General features: G+C 40.9%; 1 protein-coding gene across 7 annotated transcripts in view; it reads right to left on the bottom strand.

The window, feature by feature from the left end:
* The window catches only part of LOC108715865 (glutamate receptor-interacting protein 2-like), a 114089-nt gene that overhangs the window by 53457 nt on the left and 34866 nt on the right, over positions 1-25766 (bottom strand). The window contains exon 1 of one of the 7 annotated variants that reach the window (XM_018261379.2): positions 8816-9002. The exons of the other annotated variants lie outside the window; for them this stretch is intronic. Within the exon in view, the coding sequence (XP_018116868.1) occupies positions 8816-8855 (40 nt within the window). The 5' untranslated portion in view covers positions 8856-9002. Of the gene's footprint in view, positions 1-8815; positions 9003-25766 lie in introns of those variants that run through there. 7 annotated transcript variants of the gene reach the window in all.

The following is a 25766-nucleotide window of genomic DNA, read 5'->3' as shown; positions in this document are numbered from 1 at the left end:
AAGTTCTCTTGCAGCCCTTGAAGGCCTAGTGCAACATTGTTCTTGGCAATTGCTGGCAAGAACCCATGTAGAGTACACCCTGAAGTTCTAACTACCAGTTCAGAAAAATAATCTTATGAAACTATTAAGATTCTAGGGAAGGGTGACTAAGTCCGTTAACTGGTCACCCAAGCTGGCCACTCTGTGACTGTCACCTTTGCAACCTCTAATATGAAGAGCCTTAATTATCATTAATAATACTATTATATCAACTTCTAAACAGTGTCAGTGTCCAATTTGTGCACCTGTTAATTCAACAGTTTTCTTCCATGGAGACTATTGGAGGAGGACATGTTTTTAACTTCTGTTTTGAACAGGAGTTGCAGTTGGTTTACTGATTTTTTTCTTCTTAATAATTTTACCTTAGTAAAGGCTAAAATTAAGTAATGCTCAAAAGAATAGAAAGGTGGCACTCCGGTTAAAAAAGGAAAAGGTGTTTTTTTGCAACAGACCAACATCACCTGACGCGTTTCGGGAATAACTCCCTTAATCATAGGCTTGATTAAGGGAGTTGTTCCCGAAACGCGTCAGGTGATGTTGGTTTGTGACCTGTTGCAATAAACCACCTTTTTCTTTTTTAACCGGAGTGCCGCCTTTCTATCCTTTTGAACATATCTTATTACAGTGGGAACGCTGGTGGCAGAGCACCGTGTGCATCAAAATGGAGCTGCACTAAGGAGAACACACAGGGGGTGAGTCTGGAGCCGCCCAAACCTTTTTCTAAAATTAAGTAAGCTTTATCAGAATGGTCTATATAAATACACCAGTGAACCCTCAAAGTAATGCTGCTCTGAGTCCTCTGTCAAAAGAAACACTGCATTTCTTTCCTTCTATTGTGTACTCATGGGCTTCTGTATCAAACTTCCTGTTTTCAGCATAAACCTCCAGGGCTAGGGCTTGAGCATGCTCAGTTTGCTCCTCTCTCCCTCTCCACCTCCCTTTTCCCCCATCCCTCCTCCCTGTAATCTGAGCCCAGAGCTGTGAGTGAGCAGGGAGAGACTCAGGCAGGAAATGATGCCACAACAAGCTAATATGGCAGTTGCTATCCTAAACAAATAAAGGGAGCTTCTAGAGCTGTTTACCCAGGTATGGTAAAAGATTCTGCAGAATAAATATAGTGTTATAGCTTGCACTATTATGGCTAATCTATTGGCAATAAACTACTTCTGTAGCTTTCCTTCTCCTTTAACCCATATTGACAAGGTTATTAGATTACAGTAGCACCCAATGAGGAGGAAGGGGTGGGATCTACAAGTAAAGATTTGTAAAAAAAAAAAAAAAAAAGAAAAAAAAAAACTGGTACCTAGGCTATGTTAAAAAAAAAAAAACCTTTCTGGTATCTAGACTCCTTTTGTCCTATGTCCTTATGCCATGGATTAACATGGACTCCCAATACACCAAGAAGGGAATGTTCAATGTAAATTGGCCATATGCTCCAAGAATGACATCTTGCAGCAAGGATGCCACCTGGCAGGGTACAGAGTGTTTGCCAGATGGGTGGCTATAGAAGGCACAAAGGTGAAATATGAAAAGTGGGCATGGTTTGAGTGGATCATTGGCAGGGTTTTGACATGGTACATGGTCAGGTGGTTTAAGGTCATGTGTAGTAGGGATTTTTTTTTTAAATGGGGACTAATTCAACTTGTTGGCCCAGGTAAACAGTAGACTAACAATTGTCACCCCCTTGCAGAAGAATACTGCTATCTTAATTGTATGGGCCCCATAATTACTGGTGGCAGCCCTGTCTTTCAGCACGGAATGTGCAGCAGTCTAATCGGCATAGAAAACGTCTGTCCCTCTTATAGTGGTCTATATGGCACCACACTATTGGGACCATGTAAAGGGCTCTCACAGCTCCAATCAATGCCAGAAGAGACTAATTGTTGAACCTGAAATACAGCTAGTATGAATAAAGCTATGGACTTTACATGCAGCAGAATACTGTTAGAGGCCAGGGGATATCCATCCTTGATCTAGATGTCACTAACCAGAAAACGTCTGAAAGTTACTTGAGTGGTACTGGGAGTTGTTCTGACCTAATGAACAGGATCTCTACAAAGAATACCTCCCGTCCTGCCTAGATAGAAATACCTTTGATCACAATGAAAAGAATGTGAGCATTGCTTGCATATTCCTTCCTCACACACAGCCCATCCCAGTGTATCTATAAACAGCCCGTCCCAGTTCATCTATATACAGCCCAGCGTAAGATCCTCGCCTTCCAGGACTTAACATGAATAACTGCCATTGGACACCACACGCACACAGACTGACCTCAGCCCATTAAATTGTTGTCCTCCTCCCAAACATAAATAGCTTCTGCTAGTAACTCCTCTCCAGTGTATATTAGCAAAACTCCAGCTAGGGACATTTACTGTATGCATTTCCAGTTTTGCCTCACTACAACTCCTAGAAACCCCCAAGAGCTTCCAAGAAAAAACATGAGAAGCAATATGGCACCTTATGTATCAAAGGAAACAATTTAGTGCCTGTTTATAGACAATATTCCTTATGAGAATCTGATGGGATTGACGTAATGATCGCTGCCCCCAATGCAAAGACCAGCAACATATAGTAGCACTTCAGCACCAATATGAAGAAAAATGAAGTGCCTCAGAAGGCACATTCCTAGACTAATAAGTACGTAGGTGAGAAATAATAATAAATTTAATGATGGGCGAATAAATTCGGCAGGCATGGTTTCACGGCGAAAAATCCAAAAGTGATCTTTTTCTGTGGCGAAAATTCACCAGCGAAAAATTTGCAGCAAAAAAAGAAAAAATTGTTACGTGTCAAAACAGTTGTGCACACAAACATTGTCACGCGTCAAAATTATTCAGACGCCCATTGGTGATTTTTCACTGTTTCGCAAATTTTTTGGAGAAGCGAAATGGAACAGATTTGAACATCACTAAAGCTGAATAAATACAGAACACATGGTGGTATTGGAAGGTACTGGCAGGTATTAGTGGAGGTAGTGGAGGTACTTCGAGCCTAGGTAGCTATTCATGTCCTATGCACCGTGGTACCCAGTCAGTGGAGATTCTCAGACTACACGGTGCTGTGACAGAGCGAAGGTAAAACCAGGCCAAGGTCTGACCCATGGGCAGTAATATGGATACAAAGAAGGTAAGAGTCCAGAAGTGTCGGAATCATGTCCAGTTCTGGCGGTGGCAAAATGCAATTCCTAAATGCATCAGATTCAAGGCTCCTGGAAAATCATATACGTCTTGCATTTAACAGATGCAGGATTTAATATGACATACTTGATAAGCTTGGGATGGGTGCAAATGTGAGGAATCAGGTGCCCAATGGACAATCGCTCAAGAGATACTATTTATATTTTCACGGCACTACAGAGTCTATAATGCACCACATCCAAATTCTGTATACTACACCCAGTACATGGTATGATTTGTAAAGGTGTCTTTGAGCCGTTGAGCTTGGATTTCCCCTTATTTATCCATTATGACAGTTTATTAGGAATGCCTATATGCTACCTGGAAGTCATTGTCTGCTGGCTCTTTAAACAAATGAGCCTCATAGACAACAAGATCCATGGAGAAGTCAGTAGCAGGGCTGGATTAGGGCAGGTGTATTTTTGGACCATTTGGAATAACTTGATAAGATAGAGTAGGGTTTGATGGTACAGTCATCCAGCAACCCAGGCCCCTCCCCACAGACAAAACATTTCTTGGGGTCCCCTATTGCGACACCCAATACCCGTCATTTTAGAAATCTCCAGGTAACCGTACCTAGGGTAACATGCTCTAATGCAGGGGTCCCCAACCTTTTTTACCCATGAGCCACATTCAAATTTGAAAAGAGTTGGGGAGCAACACAAGCATGAAAATAGTTCCTGGAGGTACCAAATGAGGGCTGTGTTGACTAATTGGTAGCCCCTATGTGGACTGACAGCCTACAGGAGGTTCTGTTTGGCAGTGTACCTGTTTTTTATGCAACTAAAGCTTCCAAGCCAGGAATTACAAATTAAGCCTCTGCTTTGAGGCCACTTGGCGCAACGTACAAGGGCATGGTGAATAACATGTTGCTCACCAGCCACTGGTTGGGTATCACTGCTCTAATGTGTGGCAAATATAAGCAATACACAAAAAATGCCACCTGATGTTCTTCTGAGCTCCAATATGAATCTACAAGGTCATACAGAACATTAGCAACCAGAAGTAGCAAAAGACATGCACTATATAAGGCAAGTGCAGCAGCAGAGTAATGGAATAGTGTAATAAAATATTTATTACAAAACCAAGAACTTATTGCAGCCAATAGCAAGAATGAATTCACTGGTCAAGTCTCAAATCTGGGCCAAAAATGCCAGAGTGTGGTGCTTTCAATACCCCAATAAATACTTGCAGCATGCTTATTGATTGACCCAGTAAGCTCAGCTGGCTGTTAAAACAGCTGATACTGGGCGATGGGGGAATTACCCTACAGCAATATTGATTATAGAATTGATTGAACAAGTTAATTTGTTAATGCATGTAGCACATAGTATTTGCAGCTCTATAGATTGTGCACACAATTGCTCTCATTCTCACTAAAGTATGGCCGGAGAGCAAACCAATAATGTATTAAAAAACCAACATAGATACATTCAAGTGCAGAGAGTAGGTCCCATTAAAGAAGGAAGAAGAGGGTTGGACATGGCGATGGAATGCAGGGTGGTATTGTATGGCAGGGGAGGACATGATATTATAAACATGTACTAAGAGAAAGAGAGAGAGAGAGATAGCAGAGCCCAGGATTAGGGAAGCTAATACAGACAAAGCAGCCATAACCCATTCATACAGGAATTTATATTAACTCCTTCTCTACTCCCAACAGCAGAACATATACTGCAAATATATCAGCATGCAGTGATTGGCACAAGTGGGAAAGCACTGCGTATCTTGACAGCGCTATATAAATAAATGATGATGATGATGATGATGGTGTTGCTTCTTATAAAAGCATATTGTATATTTTTATGTACATGTGCAGCAATTTTGTACAACTGAACAATGCATTAATATCACAATACAGTAATAAAATATAAATACACAACACCATTACAGAGGAAAGGAGGCCCCTTCCCCACAGAGCTTACAATCTAAGCTCTTGTATATATCTATTTCTATAGTGCTGTCTGTATACTGAATGATGTCAGTATATAAATGACAGCTATACAGGTATGGGATCGGTTATCCGGAAACCTGTTATTCAGAAAGCTCCAACTTACAGAAAGGCCATCTCCCATAGACTCCATTATAATAGATTAATCCTAATCTTTAAAAATGATTTCCTTTTTCTCTGTCATAATAAAACAGTACCTTGGAATTGATCCCAATTAAGATATAATTAATCCTTATTGGAAGCAAAACCAGCCTATTGGGTTAATTTAATGATTTACAAGATTTTCTGATAGACTTAAGGTATAAAAGATACAAATTATGGAAAGATCCAGGTCCCGAACATTCTGGATAATAGGTCCCATACCTATATAAGCCGATACAAATGCAAATCGGAAAACTCCTGGTGGGCCCAGATGTCAGTGGGCCCTTGTGCTGCTAAACATTTGGCCTATTTCTATGAGAACAAAGAGGCTAAACAGATGGAATAATAGATTATAGTATGTAAAGAATAAAAAGACTAGGAGAATCGAGGTTGAGTGAGGAGAGGAAGAATAATACTGCTGAGAGTGGGCCCCTGGTCTAAGGTTTTAGGGTGGGCCCCTGGTGTCCCAGTCGAACACTGTCTGTATACCAATGTTTGTCACAAGACTCCTTATAGTATCTTTTGGTTCCTACTGCTTTGTACCTACCACATGCAGCTGAGCAAGTTTCCAGGTATAGTCCAGTATGTCTTCGCTACAAGGCAAGTTGATGACCTTGCTGTAAAGGAAAACTATACCCCCCGAACAATGTAGGTCTCTATAAAAATGTATTGAATAAAACAGCTCATATATAAAACCCTGCTTCATGTAAATAAACCATTTTCATAATAATATACTTTTTTAGTAGTATGTGCCATAGGGTAATCATAAATAAAAAATAAGGGCCGCCACCTGGGATCCTAAGATTCACAGTGCACACAAACAAACCACACATATTGGGTCACATGAGCCAATTAACAGGCAGAGTTCTGTCTTTTGCTTCCACACTGTTACAGTTAGAGCTGTAATATTTCTGGTCAGGTGATCTTTGAGGCAGCACAGAGACCAGCACAAAATGGGGGGTTCAAGGCAAGAGATGTAAAAGTGCAATATTTATTTAAATATATATTCCAGTTTGATAAAATTCTTTAATATTCCACTTAATATGGTTGCTCAAGTATTCATTTTGGGGGTATAGTTTTCCTTTAAAGGAGAACTAAAGAAGTAGCTAGAAATGTTGTGAATTATGTCAAGGCAACCACAGCCCTTTAACAGTAAAGATATGTGTCTCCAAAGATGCCCCAGTAGCTCCCCATCTTCTTTTCTGCTGATTCACTGCACATGCTCTGTGCTGCTGTCACTTACTGAGCTTAGGGACCCACTCACAATATACAGTACACATAGAATACAAATGTCACAATATAAGGCTGATTCAGGGCCGGAACTAGGGGTAGGCAGAGTAGGCACGTGCCTAGGGCGCAAAGCTGGGGGGCGCCAGGCACGAACCTCCTCTGTCGCCTACCCCCAGTCCGGTGCCCGACTCTTTGTGGACTTTACTTCTTCTTGCGCTCCTGAGCATGCGCCCGAATGTATTTCCCAGCAATTTGCGCATGTGCACATTCACGCATGCGCAGAAGCGCAAAAGATGTAAAAACTACCACTTTTCTTGCGCATGCGAGCGCCACCTTGCGCATGCGCACTTAGGCTAAGCCGGCGACGCGTCCGCCGGCTTGCCTTGGGCGCCTGTGCTGCGCGGCCCGGCCCTGGGCTGATTAGTAATTAATACAGATAATTGCTACATGGCAGCTCAGAAACCAGTGCAACTAGCACCTGAATTTAATAAGTAGCCCTGTAGCATCAGCTTATATTACAGACCAACCTCATTTTCTGCTGGATAATTAGTGACGAGCCCTAAGCTTAGCTTCTCAACAGCTGCTCAGAGCCCACTGAGCATGTGAGTGTCACAGACACTTTCCAAGATGGTGACCCCCTGTGACAAGTTTGAAGTCCTGGATCATTGTTTCTATTGAAACTTAAGGCTGGTGCAATAAGTTCAGTATATAAAATATGGCATTTTTAGGCACATTTATTTTTAGGGTTTAGTTCTCCTTTAAGCAGCCCTTTTCCATGGGTGCCAATTGACAGAACAGATGTCACTGCAGAAGACGCAATAATAATGAAGCCCCCCTGTACCTGTTCCAAGCTGAAGAGAGGTAAGTAGTTGCCCAGTGGGCCCTGCTGCTCCTGGGCAGGTGAGGCAATATCTGTGTTGCTGTGGAGCTTACAAGAGTATTAGTAGTACCCTAGCAACCAGGCAGTGTTTATGACAGACTAGAGGGTGCACAGGAGTAATTAAATAGCAAAAAGAACTACACTGTTTTTTTTAATTTATAACCTCAGCAACCAGACAGCATCTTAAAGGGGTTGTTCACCTTTTTGAGTATTATGTAGGGAGTGATATTCTGTAATAGTATGCAATTGGTTTTCATTTTTTTTTTTATATTATTTGTGGGTTTTTAGTTATTTTGCTTTCAGCAGCTCTCCAATTTGCAATCAGGTTGCTATGGTCCAGATTACCCTAGCAACCATGCATTGATATAAGAGACTGGAATATGTATAGGAAAGGCATGAATAGAAAGATGGGTAATAAAAGCAATAACAATACATTTGTAGCCTTACAGAGCATTTGGTTTTCAGATGGGGTCAGTGATCCCAATTAGAAAGCTAGAAGGAATCAGAAGTAAAATAACTGGAAAAAAATATAAAAAAAAAATAAAATAAAATAATGAAGATAAGTTGCTTTTATTTTTTATAATTCTATAACATACTAAAAGTATTCAGGCTGAAAGACAGAATAGGCAGGCAAAAAATCCCTCCCAAAATCAGACAAGTGCAAATTGTTTGAGAATACTTATATAAGGATCACACTAAAAACAATTTAAGGTTAACAGACCTTTTAATATTGCAATACCACTAGCATCAAGTAGTCATTTTACTGGCTATCAGTTCTACAGTACTGTATACAGTAGAACCCCCGTTTTACATCCCGATATTAAGTTTCCCCTCATTTTACATTGTTTGTTTGTGATCCCACCTCTATATTATGCTCAATCCATTTCCCTGATTTTACAGTTTCCTAGATTTTTTTCTGGTCCCCTGAAAAACGTAAAATGGGGGTTCTACTGGATACTCAGGCATAACTAGAATCTAGTGGGTCCCTTCATTTCCACTGGTTCCCGGCACTCCCTGGATCCGCTGCCTGTTTTGCATTGTCCCCATTCCTATAATTCTTGCATCTTCTCCAAACCCAGTATCAGAGCAACAAACTGGCAAAAGCTTGGCACAACAGGATCCAGAGTGGAAAAGCTGAAAGCTGGAGACGTAACGACTAGGCTACTCGCACACCGGAACATTTTAATTGACTTCCAATAAATGTATTTAAAAGGTGCCAAAGCATTCCATGGAGCATTAGCCCAGCTCAGCTGCACAGTAACAAGCAATAAAGAACAAAGCGCAGAAAGTCAATAGGTTCCAAAAATGACATCCCTCAATTTGTATTTCATTTGCTCCTGCAGGGACCCCTGTATCAATAGCCTGGAAAATCTGGAAATGAAAAATCTGACTCACCAAAATCCGAGTGCAAATGTTTGTTCAGCCCACAGAGCATGTCTGCTGGAGACCTATGGTAGCACCCGGCACTGACAGCTCTGCTTCTGCCTCTCACTCTCTCTGACTCTTCCCTTATACAAAGAAACAGCCCCAAGAACTCTCCCTGCGCTGATTGGATTCTGCACTACAACAAGTTTTTTTTTTGTGAGGCGGATAAAAGCCACAGGGAGTCTGAAAGATATGTTTTCCCTGCTTTTCCCATAATGAGCTGGAGTTAAAGGGCAAAGTCAACTCGAACATAAAAAGATGCCTAATAAAAAGAAAAGATAATTCTAGGCAACTTTCCAACATACATTAATTAAAAATGTTCTGTGCTTTTAAAATTATTTTTAAATATAATTGTTATTAAAAGCAACATTTGCTTAATTTCTGGTTGTTAGTTTTTAAACAATGTTGCAAAAGTCTTAAATCCCCTTAGTTAATCAGTTGCCTCGTCTCACATTGTATCAACAGTCAAATTGTAATAAAGGTCTCTTGCAAAGTTGCTTCGAATTAGGTTTTCTTTTATGGGGCAAAAAAATTATATTTTGAGTTGACATTCTGTACCAGAGAAAGGGGTCCCTCTCAAGTCGGGAAAGTTGGGGGCCCATCTAATTATAGCAGGTGTATAAGAGAAAATCATGATGTGCAACCGACTGATGTGAAAAGTAAATATATGTTTCTTTACTGGTTCTGTGTCAGGGCCCAAACACTTTGTGGGACATACACTAAGATTCGCTATTGCGCCAGCGTCCAATTCGCCGCGCTTCGCCAGGCGTATTTTCGCCAGTGCTACGCAAATTCACTAAAATCCGAAGTTGCGCTCAGGGGAAGCATAAGGTTGCGAAGTTGCGCTAGCGTTAATTCGCCAAGCAAAGCGAAGTTACGCTAGCGATGGTTAATTTGCATACGGCGCCAAACTTAAGTACACAATATATGTAGCAGCACTACACAAGCCTGGGAAACCTTCAAAACACCAAATAAAATTTTTATTTTGCCCTACACATGTGCCCACTGTATAGTTAAGTTGCCATGAGTTAGGAAATGTAGGGGGGAAGGAGGGTAGCCCCAAAAAAATTTTCGATCTTTTTCAGCCTATCACCCATAAAAAATTTAAAAACGCCAGTGTTTTTTGGGACTTAGAAACATTTTTAACTTTTTTTGAAGCAATCCCTATCTACTCTATTGCACTCCGCCTGGTCTGAGGTGGCGAAGGAAGACTGGCGTAAAAGGTAGCGTTCAGAATAATTTGCGCGTCAGTGAATTTGCATAGTTACGTCCATTGCACAAATTCGCCAGGCGTAAGGGTGCGAACACTAGTGAATTTATGCCAGCGTCCGTTAGTGAATCGGCGAATTAACGAAAATGCGCTACGCTGGCGCATTCACGCTAGCGTTAGGTGCTTCGTCCTTTAGTGAATTTGCCCCTTCAAGTTACATCTCTGTGCACATGGCTGAGTTTTATCCAATATCCAAAAATTTGTTCCACAATATTAATGTGCACTTCAATGTTTTAAATAAAGGCGGCCCCTGTAACCGATAGTTGGAGTCCCGGGCACAAGTGATTGGTGCTACTCTGCCAACACAAGGTGGAAATACAGAATCTACCTGGTTAGCACTATATGAATGCCATTCTATGCTAATCTAAAAGGTTAAATGCGGGCTGGGTTGTGTTTGTCTGTTTGCGGTAAAACATAGTTGGATCACATGCAAGTCCAGAGCAGCTGTTGTGAGAGGTGCCAGCAGCTGCCCTGTAACCAGACGCCCCTCTGAAATACAACTTCACCTGCTGACAGTGGTTGGGGGCTTTGCTCTGTGCAACAGCGTTTTGTAAATGATGAGCAAATGAAAGGAAAAAAAGAAAAATAATGCACTGTATCATAATAGAATCCTTTAGAAAGGGACTGCGGCTATATAGCAACAGTATCACCATAAAAGGTATAGATAAGACCTTCATCTACAGTCACATTCGGAAATTCTACTGGCAACCCCTAGGTTACCCACCTTTTTTTGTGGGTACTTGAACTTCTGCCTTTGTACCCTAAAGCTCTGGATTATCTAGAAACAGCTACTTGGTTTAGAAAGCACAGTTTCCCTTTAGAAGGTCTTTGTGGTTTCCCATAATCCAATAACATAGCAAGAAAGAAGAACAATCATAGGTCCCTGGTAAGGCCTCACCTGGAGTATGGGGGCAGTTTTGGACTCCAGTCCTTAAGAGGGATATAAATGAGCTGGGGAGAGTGCAGAGACTAAGTGCAACTAAATTGGTTAGAGGGATGAAAGACTTAAATTATGAGGGTAGACTGTCAAGGTTGGGGTTGTTTTCTCTAGAAAAAAGGCGCTTGTGAGGGGACATGATTACACTTTACAAGTACATTAGAGGACATTATAGACAAATAGCAGGGGACCTTTTTACCCATAAAGTGGATCACCGTACCAGAGGCCTCCCCTTTAGACTAGAAGAAAAGAACTTTCATTTGAAGCAACGTAGGGGGTTCTTCACAGTCAGGACAGTGAGGTTGTGGAATGCACTGCCGGGTGATGTTGTGATGCTGATTCAGTTAATGCCTTTAAGAATGGCTTGGATGATTTCTTGGACAAACAATATCCAAGGCTACTAGTGATACTAAAATCTACAATTAGTATAAATTTTAGATAATATATATATATATATAATACACAAATGCCATGAATATCCTGTAAATTATATCCTTATAAACGGTGAGTTCTGATGTCATCAGTTATAAACGGTGAGTTCTGATGTCATTTCTGTCACATGACTCACCGAAACTTGTGTATTATAATAAATAAAGTACCCCCAGTTGTAAAATATGAGGATATTACAAGTTACCTCGGAGTTTCCTGACCTGTATAAAAACACTCGGCCTTCGGCCTCGTGTTTTTATATGGTCATGGAACTCCTCGGTAACTTATAATATCCTTATATTTTACAAAAGGGGGTACTTTATTCACTATATACCTGTAGTTTATGTGAGTGTATGGAGGGGTGGGTTTCATTTGGATGGTTTGAACTTGATGGCCTTTGGTCTTTTTTCAACCCAACTTAACTATGTAACTATAATAGTCACTCTTGGGGTCTACTTGGCCCGATCAACCTAACTTTTCCGGTTAACATGATGGAAAAGGACCATGGCATGGAGCAAGGACTTACATTGCCACTGCCTGTCTGACTCTTCTTGACTGCTTAATTTTCTGCTTTGCTACATATTCACATGCCAAAACATATACTAAAAGTGAGCAGATTCATATATTACCATTCTTGATAAAGTCTACTTGTATCCATTATATTCTCCCTTTGTCTCAATACTAAGGGGCAGATTTATCAAGGGTCGAATTTCGAAGTGGAAAATACTTCGAAATTCGACCATTGAATAGAATCCTCCGACATTCGAATTCGAAGTTGGACAATTTTATTCATCGTACGATCGTATTCCGATCGTAGTACGATCATACTCCGATCGTACTTTGAATCGTACGTTTCGAACGATTCTATTGTACGATCGTACGATTTTCCTTTGGATACAAAAAAACGTAGAAAATTGCTCTGGAAGGTCCCCATAGGCTAACATAGCACTTCGGCAGGTTTAAGTTGGCGAAGTATTGAAGTCGAAGTTTTTTTAAAGAGACAGTACTTTGATTATCGAATGGTCGAATAGGCAACCGTTTTTTTCTTTGAATCGAAGTCGAAGTAAATTCAAAGTCGTAGTATCCTATTCGATGGTCGAAGTATTAAAAAAATTACTTCGAATTTCAATTTTTTTTACTTCGAAAATTCCCTCGAATTCACTTCGACCCTTGATAAATCTGCCCCTAAAAGATAAACAGACACCAAAAGCCATAGAGTTACTATTGTTAACCTCTCAAAATCAATAAACTGATTTTTCCAAACACAAGGCAAACAAATGTTATTAATATATACCTGGAACTAAAAATTCACTTTATTTTCTTACATGTCATGGATTCTTGTTTTAGGAGAATTAGTAGAGAAAGTGAAGATTCTGTAAGCATATAATCTAATCTGCTCCCAGGTGGCTGGGGTAACAATCCTTACATTAGTTACTGTAGATTTAAGTGGCACACTGCAGTTGTCTCCCATTGGATTTAATGGGAAGACATGTGGGTGGTTCTGCTTGAGTCATTCATGTGTGGCAACCCACAGTGCTTCCAGGAATCGTTTCTACCGTCATTAACATACTTTCTGCCATAGACCTGTATTTCATTACAAAAAGAATTACAGCAGGGTGCTAGAGTTTCTTTTGCAAATTACATTTCAGCTGAGCTTTCCCTTTAAATAGAGCTACAACTTCAAAATACCGAGATACACTGCAGATTTACATGAAGTTTTCACATCTGTTATGAGAATCCTTTCTTCTGAACGTGAAGCAAGTACTGGAAAAAAAACTCCCCTGAGACTTCAAAACGAACCAGTGTGATTAACGCCCCTTAAATGAGAACTAAAGCCTAACTAATTAAGTAGGGTAGAAGAGTTGTAAATTATGTTTTGGGCTTCTGTACCATGCCAAGGCAACCACAGCCCTTTAGCAGTAACGATCTGTGTCTCCAAAGATGCCCCAGTAGCTCCCCATCTTCTTTTCTGCTGATTCACTCACAATATACAGTACACAAAATAGAATAGAAATGTCACAATATAAGGCTGATTAGTAATTAATACAGATAATTACTACATGGCAGCACAGAAACCAGTGCAATTGGCATCAGAATTTAATAATCAGCCCTGTAGCATCAGCTTATATTACAGGCCAACCTAATTTTCTGATGGATAATTAGTGACGAGCCCTAAGCTTAGCTTCTCAACAGCTGCTCAGAGCCCACTGAGCATGTGAGTGTCACAGACACTTTCCAAGATGGTGACCCCCTGTGACAAGTCTGAAGTCCTGGATCATTGCTGCTATTGACAAGCTGAAACTTTAGGCTGGTGCAATAAGTTCAGTATATAAAATATGTCATTTTTAGCCACATTTATTTTTAGGGTTTAATTCTCCTTTAAATAGAGTGCAAATTGCATTGTGCTCCCTGCTGCACTTGCCTGCAGAACAGCACAATGATATGGTTTTAGGGATGCACCGAATCCAGGATTCGGCCTTTTCCAGCAGGATTCGGCCGAATCCTTCTGGCCGGCCGAACCGAATCCGAATCCTAATTTGCATATGCAAATTAGAGGCTGGGAAATCATGGGACTTTTTGTCACAAAACAAGGAAGTAAAAAATGTTTTTCCCTTCCCACCCCTAATTTGCATATGCAAATTAGGATTCGGTTCGGCATTCGGCAAATCTTTCACAAAGGATTCGGGGGCTCGGCCGAATCCAAAATAGTGGATTTGTTGCATCCCCATATGGTTTATATGTCATGGAGAGAACTGCAGGAAAGCGTTAACATTTCATCGAGACAAACAGTCTGGAAATTTAATTGATTGTTTTAAAAGTTTCATAGCAATGTATATTGTTCCTGTTTTATCCTGCATGCCCCCCAGCAATCCAGGGAAGAATTAGATGGCAAACGGGGTGCCATCAGGGTGCAGCATCTGTCATTCAAAAGGATCCTTCTGTTCTACTGAGCAATTCACATTCTTTTCTAGGTTTCAAGATATTAGCCATTTGCAGGAGTTAAGAACAAGGCTGTCTTGTGTCTCCGGAGCAGGGGAATTGTTAATTGAGGCCCTTTCAAGGGCAACTATTTGATCAAGAAAATTCCTCACCTAGAGGGCACATAAATGAACTTGCAGCCTTAAAGGCGCAAGCATTATTGACGCTCCTGTGTCCCAAGAGCAATAAAGCGTGATGCTTTGTACAGGGCAGGAACAAGCACTGCACTCCACACACTGTGCCAACAGATGAATACAAAAGATGGAGAGCTTTAAATCATAATGGTTCATACAGAAGTTCATAAAACTGAGCAATATAATCTGCATAAAAGATTAATTTTCTGCTTTTTCATTGACATCACAATCCATGATCAGATCCCTTTATAGGTTTCAGCGCCTCTCAGTGGAGTCTTTGGGAACTGTGAGTAAGTGCAACTGTAACAGCTGCCAGTAACGTCATTTTTTATTGCTATAAAAGTGACTTGAATGCTTTGAACACATCAGATTGCCGACATGAAGTCAATATTTCAAGCTCAGATCAGTTACAGAAGGAAGGGTAAACATATGAAAGGTTTGTGCAATATACAGTTGTCACAATTCCCAGGACCGTAGGCTCAGCCGTCTCAAATCAGAAATGGAAAGCACAAATAAATCATGGAATCTCCATTTTTGTACAAAAAGAGGACATTAAAAAGAACAGATCACTGCTTCTTCCTCTGATGTTTTTTTTAAAGCACCAGTAACATCAAAAAATTAAAGTGTTTTAAAGTAATAAAAATATAATGCAGTGTTGCCCTGCACTGGTAAAACTGGTGTGTTTGCTTCAGAAACTCTATTATTGTTTATATAAACAAGCTGCTGTGTAGCAATGGGGGCAGCCATTCAAAGGAGAAAAGGCTCAGGTTACACAGTAGATAGCAGATAAGCTCTGTAGAACATAATGATGTTATCTGCTATTTAACCTGTGCCATATAGCCTTTTTCCAATTACTATTGCTGCACAGCAGCTTGTTTATATGAACTATAGTAGTGTTTCTGAAGCAAATACAACCGTTTTACTAGTGCAGGGCAGCAGTACATTATATTTTCATTCCTTTAAAATACTTTCATTTTTTGGTGTTACCGTTCCTTTATTAAGGCCCACTTGTAAACATTCACCATTTGGGAGTTGCAATGGCCAAAATCTCACTATGTTTGTGATTTAAAGGGGACCCCCCCAAAACAGCACTGGAAGTGGAATCCAATATACATTCATTAGGAATGCAATTGAAAAATAAGCAAAGCTTTTTTTCTGAAGCCAAACATACATTCTTTGTAACAGCTTTGTTTACCAGTAGTGATGGGCGAATTTGCGCATTTGCTGTCGGCAAATAAATCTGCAGCGAAAACCCCCCCGGCATCAAAATTTTGACGCCAGCGACAGTTCTGACGCCGGCGATGATTAACGGACGCCCATTGACTTTAATGAGCGTCAGCATCAACTTTGCCGCTGGGTGAATTGTCGCCAGCGTCAAAATCGCAGTTTCACTAATATTTCGCCAGTTTCGTGAATTTTGCAGGGAATACGCAAAATTTGTAGCGAAACGAGACAAATTCGCCCATCACTATTTCTCAGCGGACCTCTGCAACATGGTTTCATGTCGGAACTGCCAGGGCTTTCAGTAGCAACTGTAACACAGAGGATGGAACAGCTTCAAAATTGAACTGCATATGTTGTTTAGACAAAGTAAAAATGATTTTTATAGGGAGAGCGTGTCAGATACATTTATAATGGATAGCCATAGAGCAAGGAGATATAAGGAAGCTAGACAGTATGGGGGGTTATTTATAAAAGTCCCGATTTTATCTCAACATTTTCCCCTGAAAACTCCAATCAAATCTACTCGGTTTTTTACCCTTATTTATTATACTTTTTTTCTGAAAATTTGCTTTGCGGGAAAAAAATCTGAATTTCAAATTTTTTTCACCTGAAAACTTTGGGGTTTTGCAAGAAACCCAGCGCACATCAAAAAATCATTGGGACATCTCCCATTGACTTAGATGCAACCTCAACAGGTCGGAGATGCCGTATTTTCAGATTCTGACTTTTCCATCCTCCGGGTTTAATAAATTCCAAAAAATTTGATTATTTTAAAAAGTCAGGTTTTATAAAAATAAAATCACAAATTTTTCGTGATTTTTGCAATTCAGAGTTTAGTAAATTACCCCCTTAATATAATTAGTTTAGATCCCAGTTCTGCTTCCACATCTCACATATATAGCATGTGGTGCATCAATTCACATCTGCTCTATATACAGCATTTGCCCTGCAGCAAAATACAAAAAGATGCCCCAAGTAACAGCTGCAATTGCAACAGTGCCATCTGCTGGCTAATAGCAGTATCAAAGCAGAAGTGTTCCACTCTCTATGGGGCAAATTCACTAAAAGACGAAGCGCCTAACGTTAGCGTGAATGCACCAGCGTAGCACATTTTCATTAATTCGCCGATTCACTAACAGAGGCTGGCATAAATTTGCTAGTCTTACTTCGCACCCTTGTGCAACGGACGTAACTACGCAATTTCACTGACGCGCAAATTATTCTGAACGCTACCTTTTACTCCAGACTTCCTTCGCCACCTCAGACCAGGCGAAGTGCAATAGAGTAGATAGGGATTGCTTCAAAAAAAGTTAAACATTTTTCTAAGTCCCAAAAAACGCTGGCGTTTTTTCATTTTTTATGAGTGATAGGCTGAAAAAGATCGAAAAATTTTTTGGGGCTCCCCTCCTTCCCCCCTACATTTCCTAACTCATGGCATCTTAACTATACAGTGGGCACATGTGTAGGGCAAAATAAAAATTATATTTGCTGTTTTGAAGGTTTCCCAGGCTTGTGGATATACCTCCATTGTAACTTCAATTTGGCGCCGTATGCAAATTAACCATCGCTATTGTAACTTTGCTTACCCTGAGTGCAACTTCGGATTTTAGTGAATTTGCGTAGCGCTGGCGAATACGCCTGGCGAAGTGCGGCGAAGCGGACGATGGCACAACAACGAATCTTAGTGAATGTCCCACTATAATGTCCCACTATAATGTCCCACTATAATGTCCCACTATATTTCAGGTTTATTTATGGATGGGGGGGGGGGGAACGTGGATCCCTATTCCCACCTGCATACTCTGGCAACTATCCCACCTTCTACACAAGTTTAATTTACACAGAATTGTGCCGCATGTCGGTATACAAAGTAAAAACATAACACACCACTAGTAATGCCTGTTTTTTGGATACCCCAACAGCAGCCCAACCAGTGCCTGGTTCTGGGAAAGCATCCCCTTGACAGGCGGTCTCCTTTTTTAGTGCAATGCAGCAGTTTTTGCTGAGAGCAAGATAATGTAGGAGGCATTTCAGCGATGTGGACAAACAGTTCTTATTTGGCCGATTCCACTCAGTTTTGCTAAAAATACCAGGAGGCGAGTAATGGAGAGGAAAATTGCTTCCCTACGCCGGCTAATAGAAGCACCGGGTGCCTCTTAACTCAGGAAGGATGTCACACAGAAAATACACGCTCACAAGCCAGAACTGCAGAATGATCTGGGGAACCAACAATGCAGAATAACAGGGCACAGGCAAAACTAGAAGCTACCAGACCCACAGCAAAATCATATTAGGACCCGGTTTTCTTTCACTGGACCCTTTTACTTCCTTGGCCCTCAGCAGTCGCAGGGTCTGCTTCCTCTATAGTTACATCCTTAGATTGAGCAGTGGTTTTCACTAAAATGTCCACATGCCCTATGCCAACATTAGTTGCAGATCTGTCCTTTATTTCCTGCAGTGCTATAAACGGTCACGTGGCAGCTTCATTTCTAAAATCAGAAATTAAGTTATTGAGAAGAGGAAAGTCATGTGATGTTGCTCTGCTTAGAACTGACCAGAGAAATGCCGAATGACTCCTCTGCTTTCTAGCCAGCGGGACGACAGTTTGGGAGTTTAGTCGCCCGAAGAAGAGGCGATTTGTTGCCGGGTGACTAATCTACCAGAATCTCCATGGTAATTCACATCCCCAATCAGCAAAGCATTCTTCCAATGTGCAGCTCGTCTTCACATCATGATCAATTTTATTCGATCATTGCCTTACAGATAAAAAAGGGGAGTAGGGAGGAATAGGGAAAGGTCACACGTGATGTTTCAGATGCGTCCACCCCCTTCATCACTTCACTTTGTTCAATTCCCATGGTATTGTGGTTTTGCTACTCCATTACAAACAGTGATTGTGCACTGCTTACATTCAGATCCATTAAATCCTATGGGACAAGTCACACATGTGTAACCCCCTAGCACTCTAGTAGAAGAGCTTTTAATTAAAGCAGAATTTCAGCATAAAGGATATATCGATATATATACATATATATGAAATAAAGAACATTTTAATTGTGGCCGCTCTAGTGAGCATGACTAACGTTTCAGCTCGAATCCAGCCTTTATCAAAGTGCAACAGGTAACTAGATATAGATATATAGACATATATATACATATACATATACACACACAAAAGAATCATTATACAAATTTGCAAAAATGCTACAGAAAGCCCTACATAAATTATAATCTCTACTCCTTCAGGTTGTAGTGTTGTATATAATCTATGTATCCAATAGACTTCCCTACACTTTAGACGTGTTACCCTATCACCACCTGGATGAGATATTTGTACACGTTCTGAGGCACAAAATTGAATAGAATGAGTGCTTCCAGTACAGGTATGGGACCTGTTATCTAGACTGCTCAGGACCTGGAGGTTTCTGGATAATGGATCTTTCTGTAATTTGAATCTTCATATATTAAGTCTACTGGAAAATCATGTAAATATTAAATAAACCCAATAGGCTGGTTTTGCTTCCAATAAGGATTAATTATATCTTAGTTGGGATCAAGTACAAGCTACTGTTTTATTATTACAGAGAAAAAGGAAATCAATTTGAAAAATCTGTATTATTTGATTATAATGGAGGCTAAGGGAGACAGCCTTTCCGTAATTCGGAGCTTTCCGGATAACGAGTTTCCGGATAATGTATCCCATACCTGTACTTTATTATATAGAATATAGTGAATAAAGTATCATAAAATATAAGAATATTATAAACCACCAAGGAGTTCCATGACCATTTGTAAAGCACAAGGCAACGGAAGGTCATGGAAGTCCAAGGTGACTTAATATCCTCTTTTACAACAGGAAGTACTTTATTATACCAATAAAACCAACATGTTTTTGCTAGAGCACATCTAAGCTTAGTATTTCTCACGCACGCTCTCTTTCTCTGCAGAAAAGGGAAAAACCAACGTATCTGCATTACTTTCCCCCCAGGAGAATAGCAGGCACCCCGCTGGGATAAATCACGCAGAGCCCAAGCACCGAGATCCCTTTGTGGGAGAAAATGATGATACTCAAATGAACTCAGAGAAAGAATAAGCTCAGTATGAGAGCAGTAATGGCAGCACAGATCCACATGCTGGAAGGGCTGAATCATAGGCCTGTGCTTAATGGTACACACTCTGCATGAAATGTGGGCTTATAATTATCGCCCACCGTGGGGTTTATTGTAAGAGAATGGAAGTTTCCAAAATATTGAAAGAACATAATTTTACAGCACCACCATATTCTGCAGTGCATCACAAAGATAATACATCAGCCTCTGCTCCAGTGGAGCTTACAATCTACTGTAAGTCCCTATCATATTCACAACGGTCAATTAACCTTCCCATTAGCGATGGGCGAATTTGTCCTGTTTCGCTTCACCGCAAAATTTGTGAAATGGTGAAAAATTTGCAAAACAAATAGGCGCCGTAATTATTTTGAAACGCGTCAATTTTAACACCCGTGACAATTTATATATACCCGCCTAGTTTGTCCAAACGCATTAAAATGTCAATGGGCGTCTGAATAATTTTGACGTGCAACAATTTTTATTTGCCTGACTTTTCTGGCACATGCCCAAATTTTTTTGATGCAGCGAATTTGTGGCAGTTTCCGGGATTTGTTCACTGGCGGCGAAACCTGGAAATTTGCAGCAAATTCACACCTGCCAAATTTATTCGCCCATCACTACTTCCCATATGTTTCTACAGGGTGCTGCAGAAAACCCATACAAGAGCAGGGAGAACATATAAACTCTTTGCATAAAGTAGAATAGAACCCAAGAGGCCAGCACTAACCATTGCAGCACTATGCCTGCGAATAGCGAGGAGGATCTTAACCTGGGAGGACGGACTACAGTTTAGGGTAGACAGACACCTGTCCTTATTACACCTCATTTATTTCATTCTATAAGGCTAGATTTTTATTCCAAGTGGAAACAAAGGCTAATTGGTTTAAGACAATAAATGAAGAGTGAAGCCGATTGAATTTAATGAAAGCAAGTCTATATGTGCTGCACCATAGAGCATTACTGCCTTGTTACACCTGTTCTTCTCGTAGGGACAAACTGCCACGTTTACAGTTTCTTTATAGCGGCAAAAAATGTTCTCTTCTCAGTAGAGGGAGCTCTTCCACTCTTACAGTGACCACGAGAACTGGATGATTATGCACTAAATGTCCGAAAAAGCCAAAGTGAAAGGAGTATTGTACTGGAGTATTTGTGGAGCCTCACGGCCAGCCTATGTGCCAGTTCACACCTCCACGCTTTTACTCCATTGATGTGTAACAGTTAGGGAGTAGATACTGCTGGGCGGCATGTCACCCCTAAAATTGGGCCACCCAAGGCCTGGGCCTCTGTAGCCTTTTCACAAATCCAGGCCTGGGGGTATCAGCATTTGCACTGAAGTACAGGGAATTGTCATCAGTGAAACTCAAAAAGGCTCAGTGCGGATCTGGTTTAGTATATATTAAGTATTTACCCCATGGTAAGTGCTCCATGCTAAGCCAATTTCCACATTCCCTCCCAAGAGCTTCTCCTCTCTCACTCCTTTCATTGCTTTTAAAATGAATACTTCCAATTTGTAGTTGAAAGAATCCCTAGTCTTTGTTTTCTTTTTGAATCCCCCACATATCAAGGGCTTAGCCAGTATGGAGGTGGCTACAGTATATGTGCCAGTCTATGGCGTAGGGAGAGGAAACATACATGAGGCCATTCTAAAACTACAGCTCCCAGAATTAACAGCTGGGGGGCTCAGGGCTGTATATACGTATGACTGCCTTTTACCTATACCTGTAAAGCTGCCATATATGCAATTGGACCAGGGCCCGCACCCCGCATGGCCCCCCCAGCAGATCACGCCCCGATGTAGCTGACTGCAGCCGCAAAGAAAATCAGCGTGGGTGGGGGGGGCAGCTGCACGGCCCGCAACAAGGCCTGCCCCCACCTAGTTACGCTACTGCTCTGCATAAATGCCTTTATAGATTTCGAAGTGTGTTTAGGGTCATTGTCTTGTTGGAATATCCAACCCCTGTGTAACTTCAACTTTGTGACTGATGCTTGAACATTATCCTGAAGAATTTGTTGATATTGGGTTGAATTCACCCGACCCTCGACTTTAACAAGGGCCCCAATCCCTGAACTAGCCACACAGCCCCACAGCATGATGGAACCTCTGCCAAATTTGACAGTAGGTAGCAGGTGTTTTTCTTGGAATGCGGCGTTCTTCTACCACCGTGCAAAACTCTTATTGTTATGACCAAATAACTAAATTTTTGTCTCATCAGTCCAAAGCACTTTGTTCCAGAATGACTGTGGCTTGTCTAAATGAGCTTTTACATACAACAAGCGACTCTGTTTGTTGCGTGAGTCCAGAAAGGGCTTCTTTCTCATCACCCTGCCATACAGATGTTCCTTGTGCAAATTGTGCTGAATTGTAGAACGATGTACAGATACACCATCTGCAGCAAGATGTTCTTGCAGGTCTTTGGAGGTGATCTTTGGGTTGTCTGTAACCATTCTCACAATCCTCCGCATATGCCGCTCCTGTATTTTTCTTGGCCTGCCAGACCTGGGTTTTACAGCAACTGTCAAATACAAGAGTCCTCTGCACTCAACCCATTATCAATATATTTGAGACAGAGACATTTTGTGCATACTGATACTAAAAAATGCCTTACCCTTTAAACAAAACAGGGATTGTTTGTCCATATATTGCAATATATTTAAGCTGGCCAGCAGAGGACTCTTGTATTTGACTATATGTATTTTGTGGTCACAGCCTCATTCGCACCCCCGCCTAATGGTTTTAAAAAAGTGGTGAGCACAACTTTCCCTTGTTTTTTACAGCAACTGTGCCTGTGGCCTTCCATTTCCTGATTACATTCCTTACAGTTGAAGCTGAAAGTGTAAACCTCTGAGATAGCTTTTTGTAGCCTTCTCATAAACCATGAAACTAAACAATCTTTGTTTTCAGTTCTTTGAGAGTTGCTTTGAGGATCCCATGCTGTCACTCTTCAGAGGAGAGTCAAACAGAAGCACAACTTGCAATTGGTCACCTTAAATACCTTTTCTCATGATTGGACACACCTTCCTATGAATTACAAGGCTTAGCGAACTAATCCAACCAATTTGGTGTTGCTGGTATTCACTATTGAGCAGTTACATGCATTCAAATTAGCAGAATTACAAAAATTTTGCACAGCCAGTTTTTCACATTTGATTTAATTTCATACAACTGAATACTGCTTCACTAAACATCTTTGTTAATAAAACACTCCAGTACTCAGGTGTTCCTGGGAAATGAAAGACAAACCACTGTTACCTTTTTTGTTGAAAGTGGAGTAAATTATTATGCAGGCTGAGAGGGGTTCCCAAACTTTTTCATATGACTGTATATACATATGGAAAGTAGCATTATAGATATATGGATAGAGTAGTTGCAATAGAAACTCCAGTGGAGGGCAAAGGATCTGGCACGAAGAAACTGGGAGAAGGGAGCACTGCATCACTTTTAGATGCTAAACACAAGCAACTTGTATTAAACTTGTATTAAAATAAGACAGATTAATAACAGACCTGTCACATTAATCAGAAGGAATGTCTTAATTATACATGCACAGAGCTGACATGTTCCCATCACAGGCTGCGGAGGCATAACGGGAGAGAAGAGCACGACAAGCCGCACTTAACTCATTCCCTGTCAACCTGGAGTAGAATGAGTGACAGTGCTTGTATTAAAAGGGGAAATTCACCTCTAAAGTAACTTTCGATTTGTTACAGATGTTAAGTTCTCAAAGCCATGTTGCAACTGGTCTTTTTCTCTCTCCAAACTCAAACTGAGCTGCCATATCCCAGTGCCAAGATTCAAGCCAGGGTGACATACAAATTCATAGCTTTAAGTCATGCAAAAAAAAATTATATTTTAATTTACTAGCGTTACTGGTCCTTTATTGCCCAATAGCTAGTGAAGCAATGTACTGTGTGAGCACTAGAGGGCACCACAGCCATTTCTCTTTAGCTACAGGTCTAAATGCCAAGTGACGAACCAGGTCACAGTAACCCATGTTAATTAATATTTGTAGATGAAAGGAATATGTAATTTATATTCCCTGACCCTGGCTCTGTAGAACCATGTTACGTATGCCCAGGTACACAGACAGCCCTAGAGCGGATCATTAGAGCAACAGCCTTGAAAGGACAAGACAGCCTCCTAAATGCACCTTAATTTAGTTCTTGCAGTCTACATATTTGAATCAGTAACCAATACATTTGTTATATTTGTATTTCTGTGGCGTTCAAGGACAAGGAAAGTTAAACTAAAGAAGTAGGCTAGAAATGTTGTACATTATATTTTGTGCTTCTGTATCAGCCCAAGGCAACCACAGCCCTTTAGCAGTAAAGATCTGTGTCTCCAAAGATGCCCCAGTAGCTCCCCATCTTCTTTTCTGCTGATTCACTGCACATGCTCTGTGCTGCTGTCACTTACTGAGCTTAGGGACCCACTCACAATATACAGTACACAAAATAGAATAGAAATGTCACAATATAAGGCTGATTAGTAATTAATACAGATAATTACTACATTGCAGCACAGAAACCAGTGCAACTAGCATCAGAATTTAATAATCAGCCCTGTAGCATCAGCTTATATTACAGGCCAACCTCATTCTCTGCTGGATAATTAGTGACGAACCCTAAGCTTAGCTTCTCAACAGCTGCTCAGAGCCCACTGAGCATGTGAGTGTCACAGACAATTTCCAAGATGGTGACCCCCTGTGACAAGTTTGAAGTCCTGGATCATTGCTGCTATTGACAAGCTGAAACTTTAGGCTGGTGCAATAAGTTCAGTATATAAAATATGCCATTTTTAGCTCTATTCATTTTTACGGTTTCATTCTCCTTTAAGTCTTCCAGAAATATGTAGAGTTTTGAGTAATGCCATTTCTAGTTACAGTGATTTCCTACAGCTTTCAGTGAGATGCTGGGAGCTGCAGTTCAACAACAGCTGGAAGGCTGCAGGGCGGGCATGCTTCATGTGCATACTGACAATATCAAACAGATGTTACAGAATATAAAAGGGGCTTTATTTTATCTCTTCCACCCAGAAGGCCCCCGTGTAATACCCTGGGCCAATTATAGTGCTGAGAAAGGTGCAATGCATTGGAAATCACTAATGCGACTTAATATCTTAGACAGGTTTTTAGCTTGAGTCAATGCCCAATAACTACATCTCCTCCAGCCGCCCCTATGAATCTTATTGTGCGTCTGTCAGGTTTATTTCTCCCTGTATCCTAAATATCTGCCTGACGCTAGTCTTAACTCATCCTGAATGGCGCAACATCTGCAGGAATTAGCGGTCAGCAGCCTGTCAAGAAACCTTCGCTTTGTCTAATGAAGTTTGTCAGACGAGCAGGGGAAATATGCCATAAATTAGGAACAGAGTTAAAGGGATATGTCAGGATTATACGGTATTCTATCAGAAGCTGAAGTTTACTAAGGGGAGAGAATGAGACTAGAGGAATCTAGAGACACCGAAGCTTATGATACTGAAAAGCGAAAGTGAAGATGATGCTCTAAAACTGATTGGTTGGACTGGACCACCTGGATACCAAAGCAATTCCTGATGGGCACAAGTACCCTACTCACTAACTATGCCCACCAGGAATTGCTCTGGCATCCCAATTGTATGCCCTTGTATACATATATCACATTTATTCCCCATGAAAACAGAAGCAATGGAGGGGAGGAGAAATGAATGTCAGTAAAGAGTCAATAGAGAAGGTGAGTGAAGAAAGGAGTATAAGTAGTTTAGCAAACTGGCCTGGGTTCTATGGTATTTCTGGTGGGCCCCTAGCAAAGCAATGCTATTAATCATGGTGGTGTATCCAATGTCGAGACAAGAAACCTCATT

The sequence above is a fragment of the Xenopus laevis genome, chromosome 4S, assembly GCF_017654675.1.
Source record: "Xenopus laevis strain J_2021 chromosome 4S, Xenopus_laevis_v10.1, whole genome shotgun sequence".
NCBI lineage: Eukaryota > Metazoa > Chordata > Amphibia > Anura > Pipidae > Xenopus > Xenopus laevis.
This window is presented reverse-complemented; position numbering and strand designations above follow the sequence as displayed.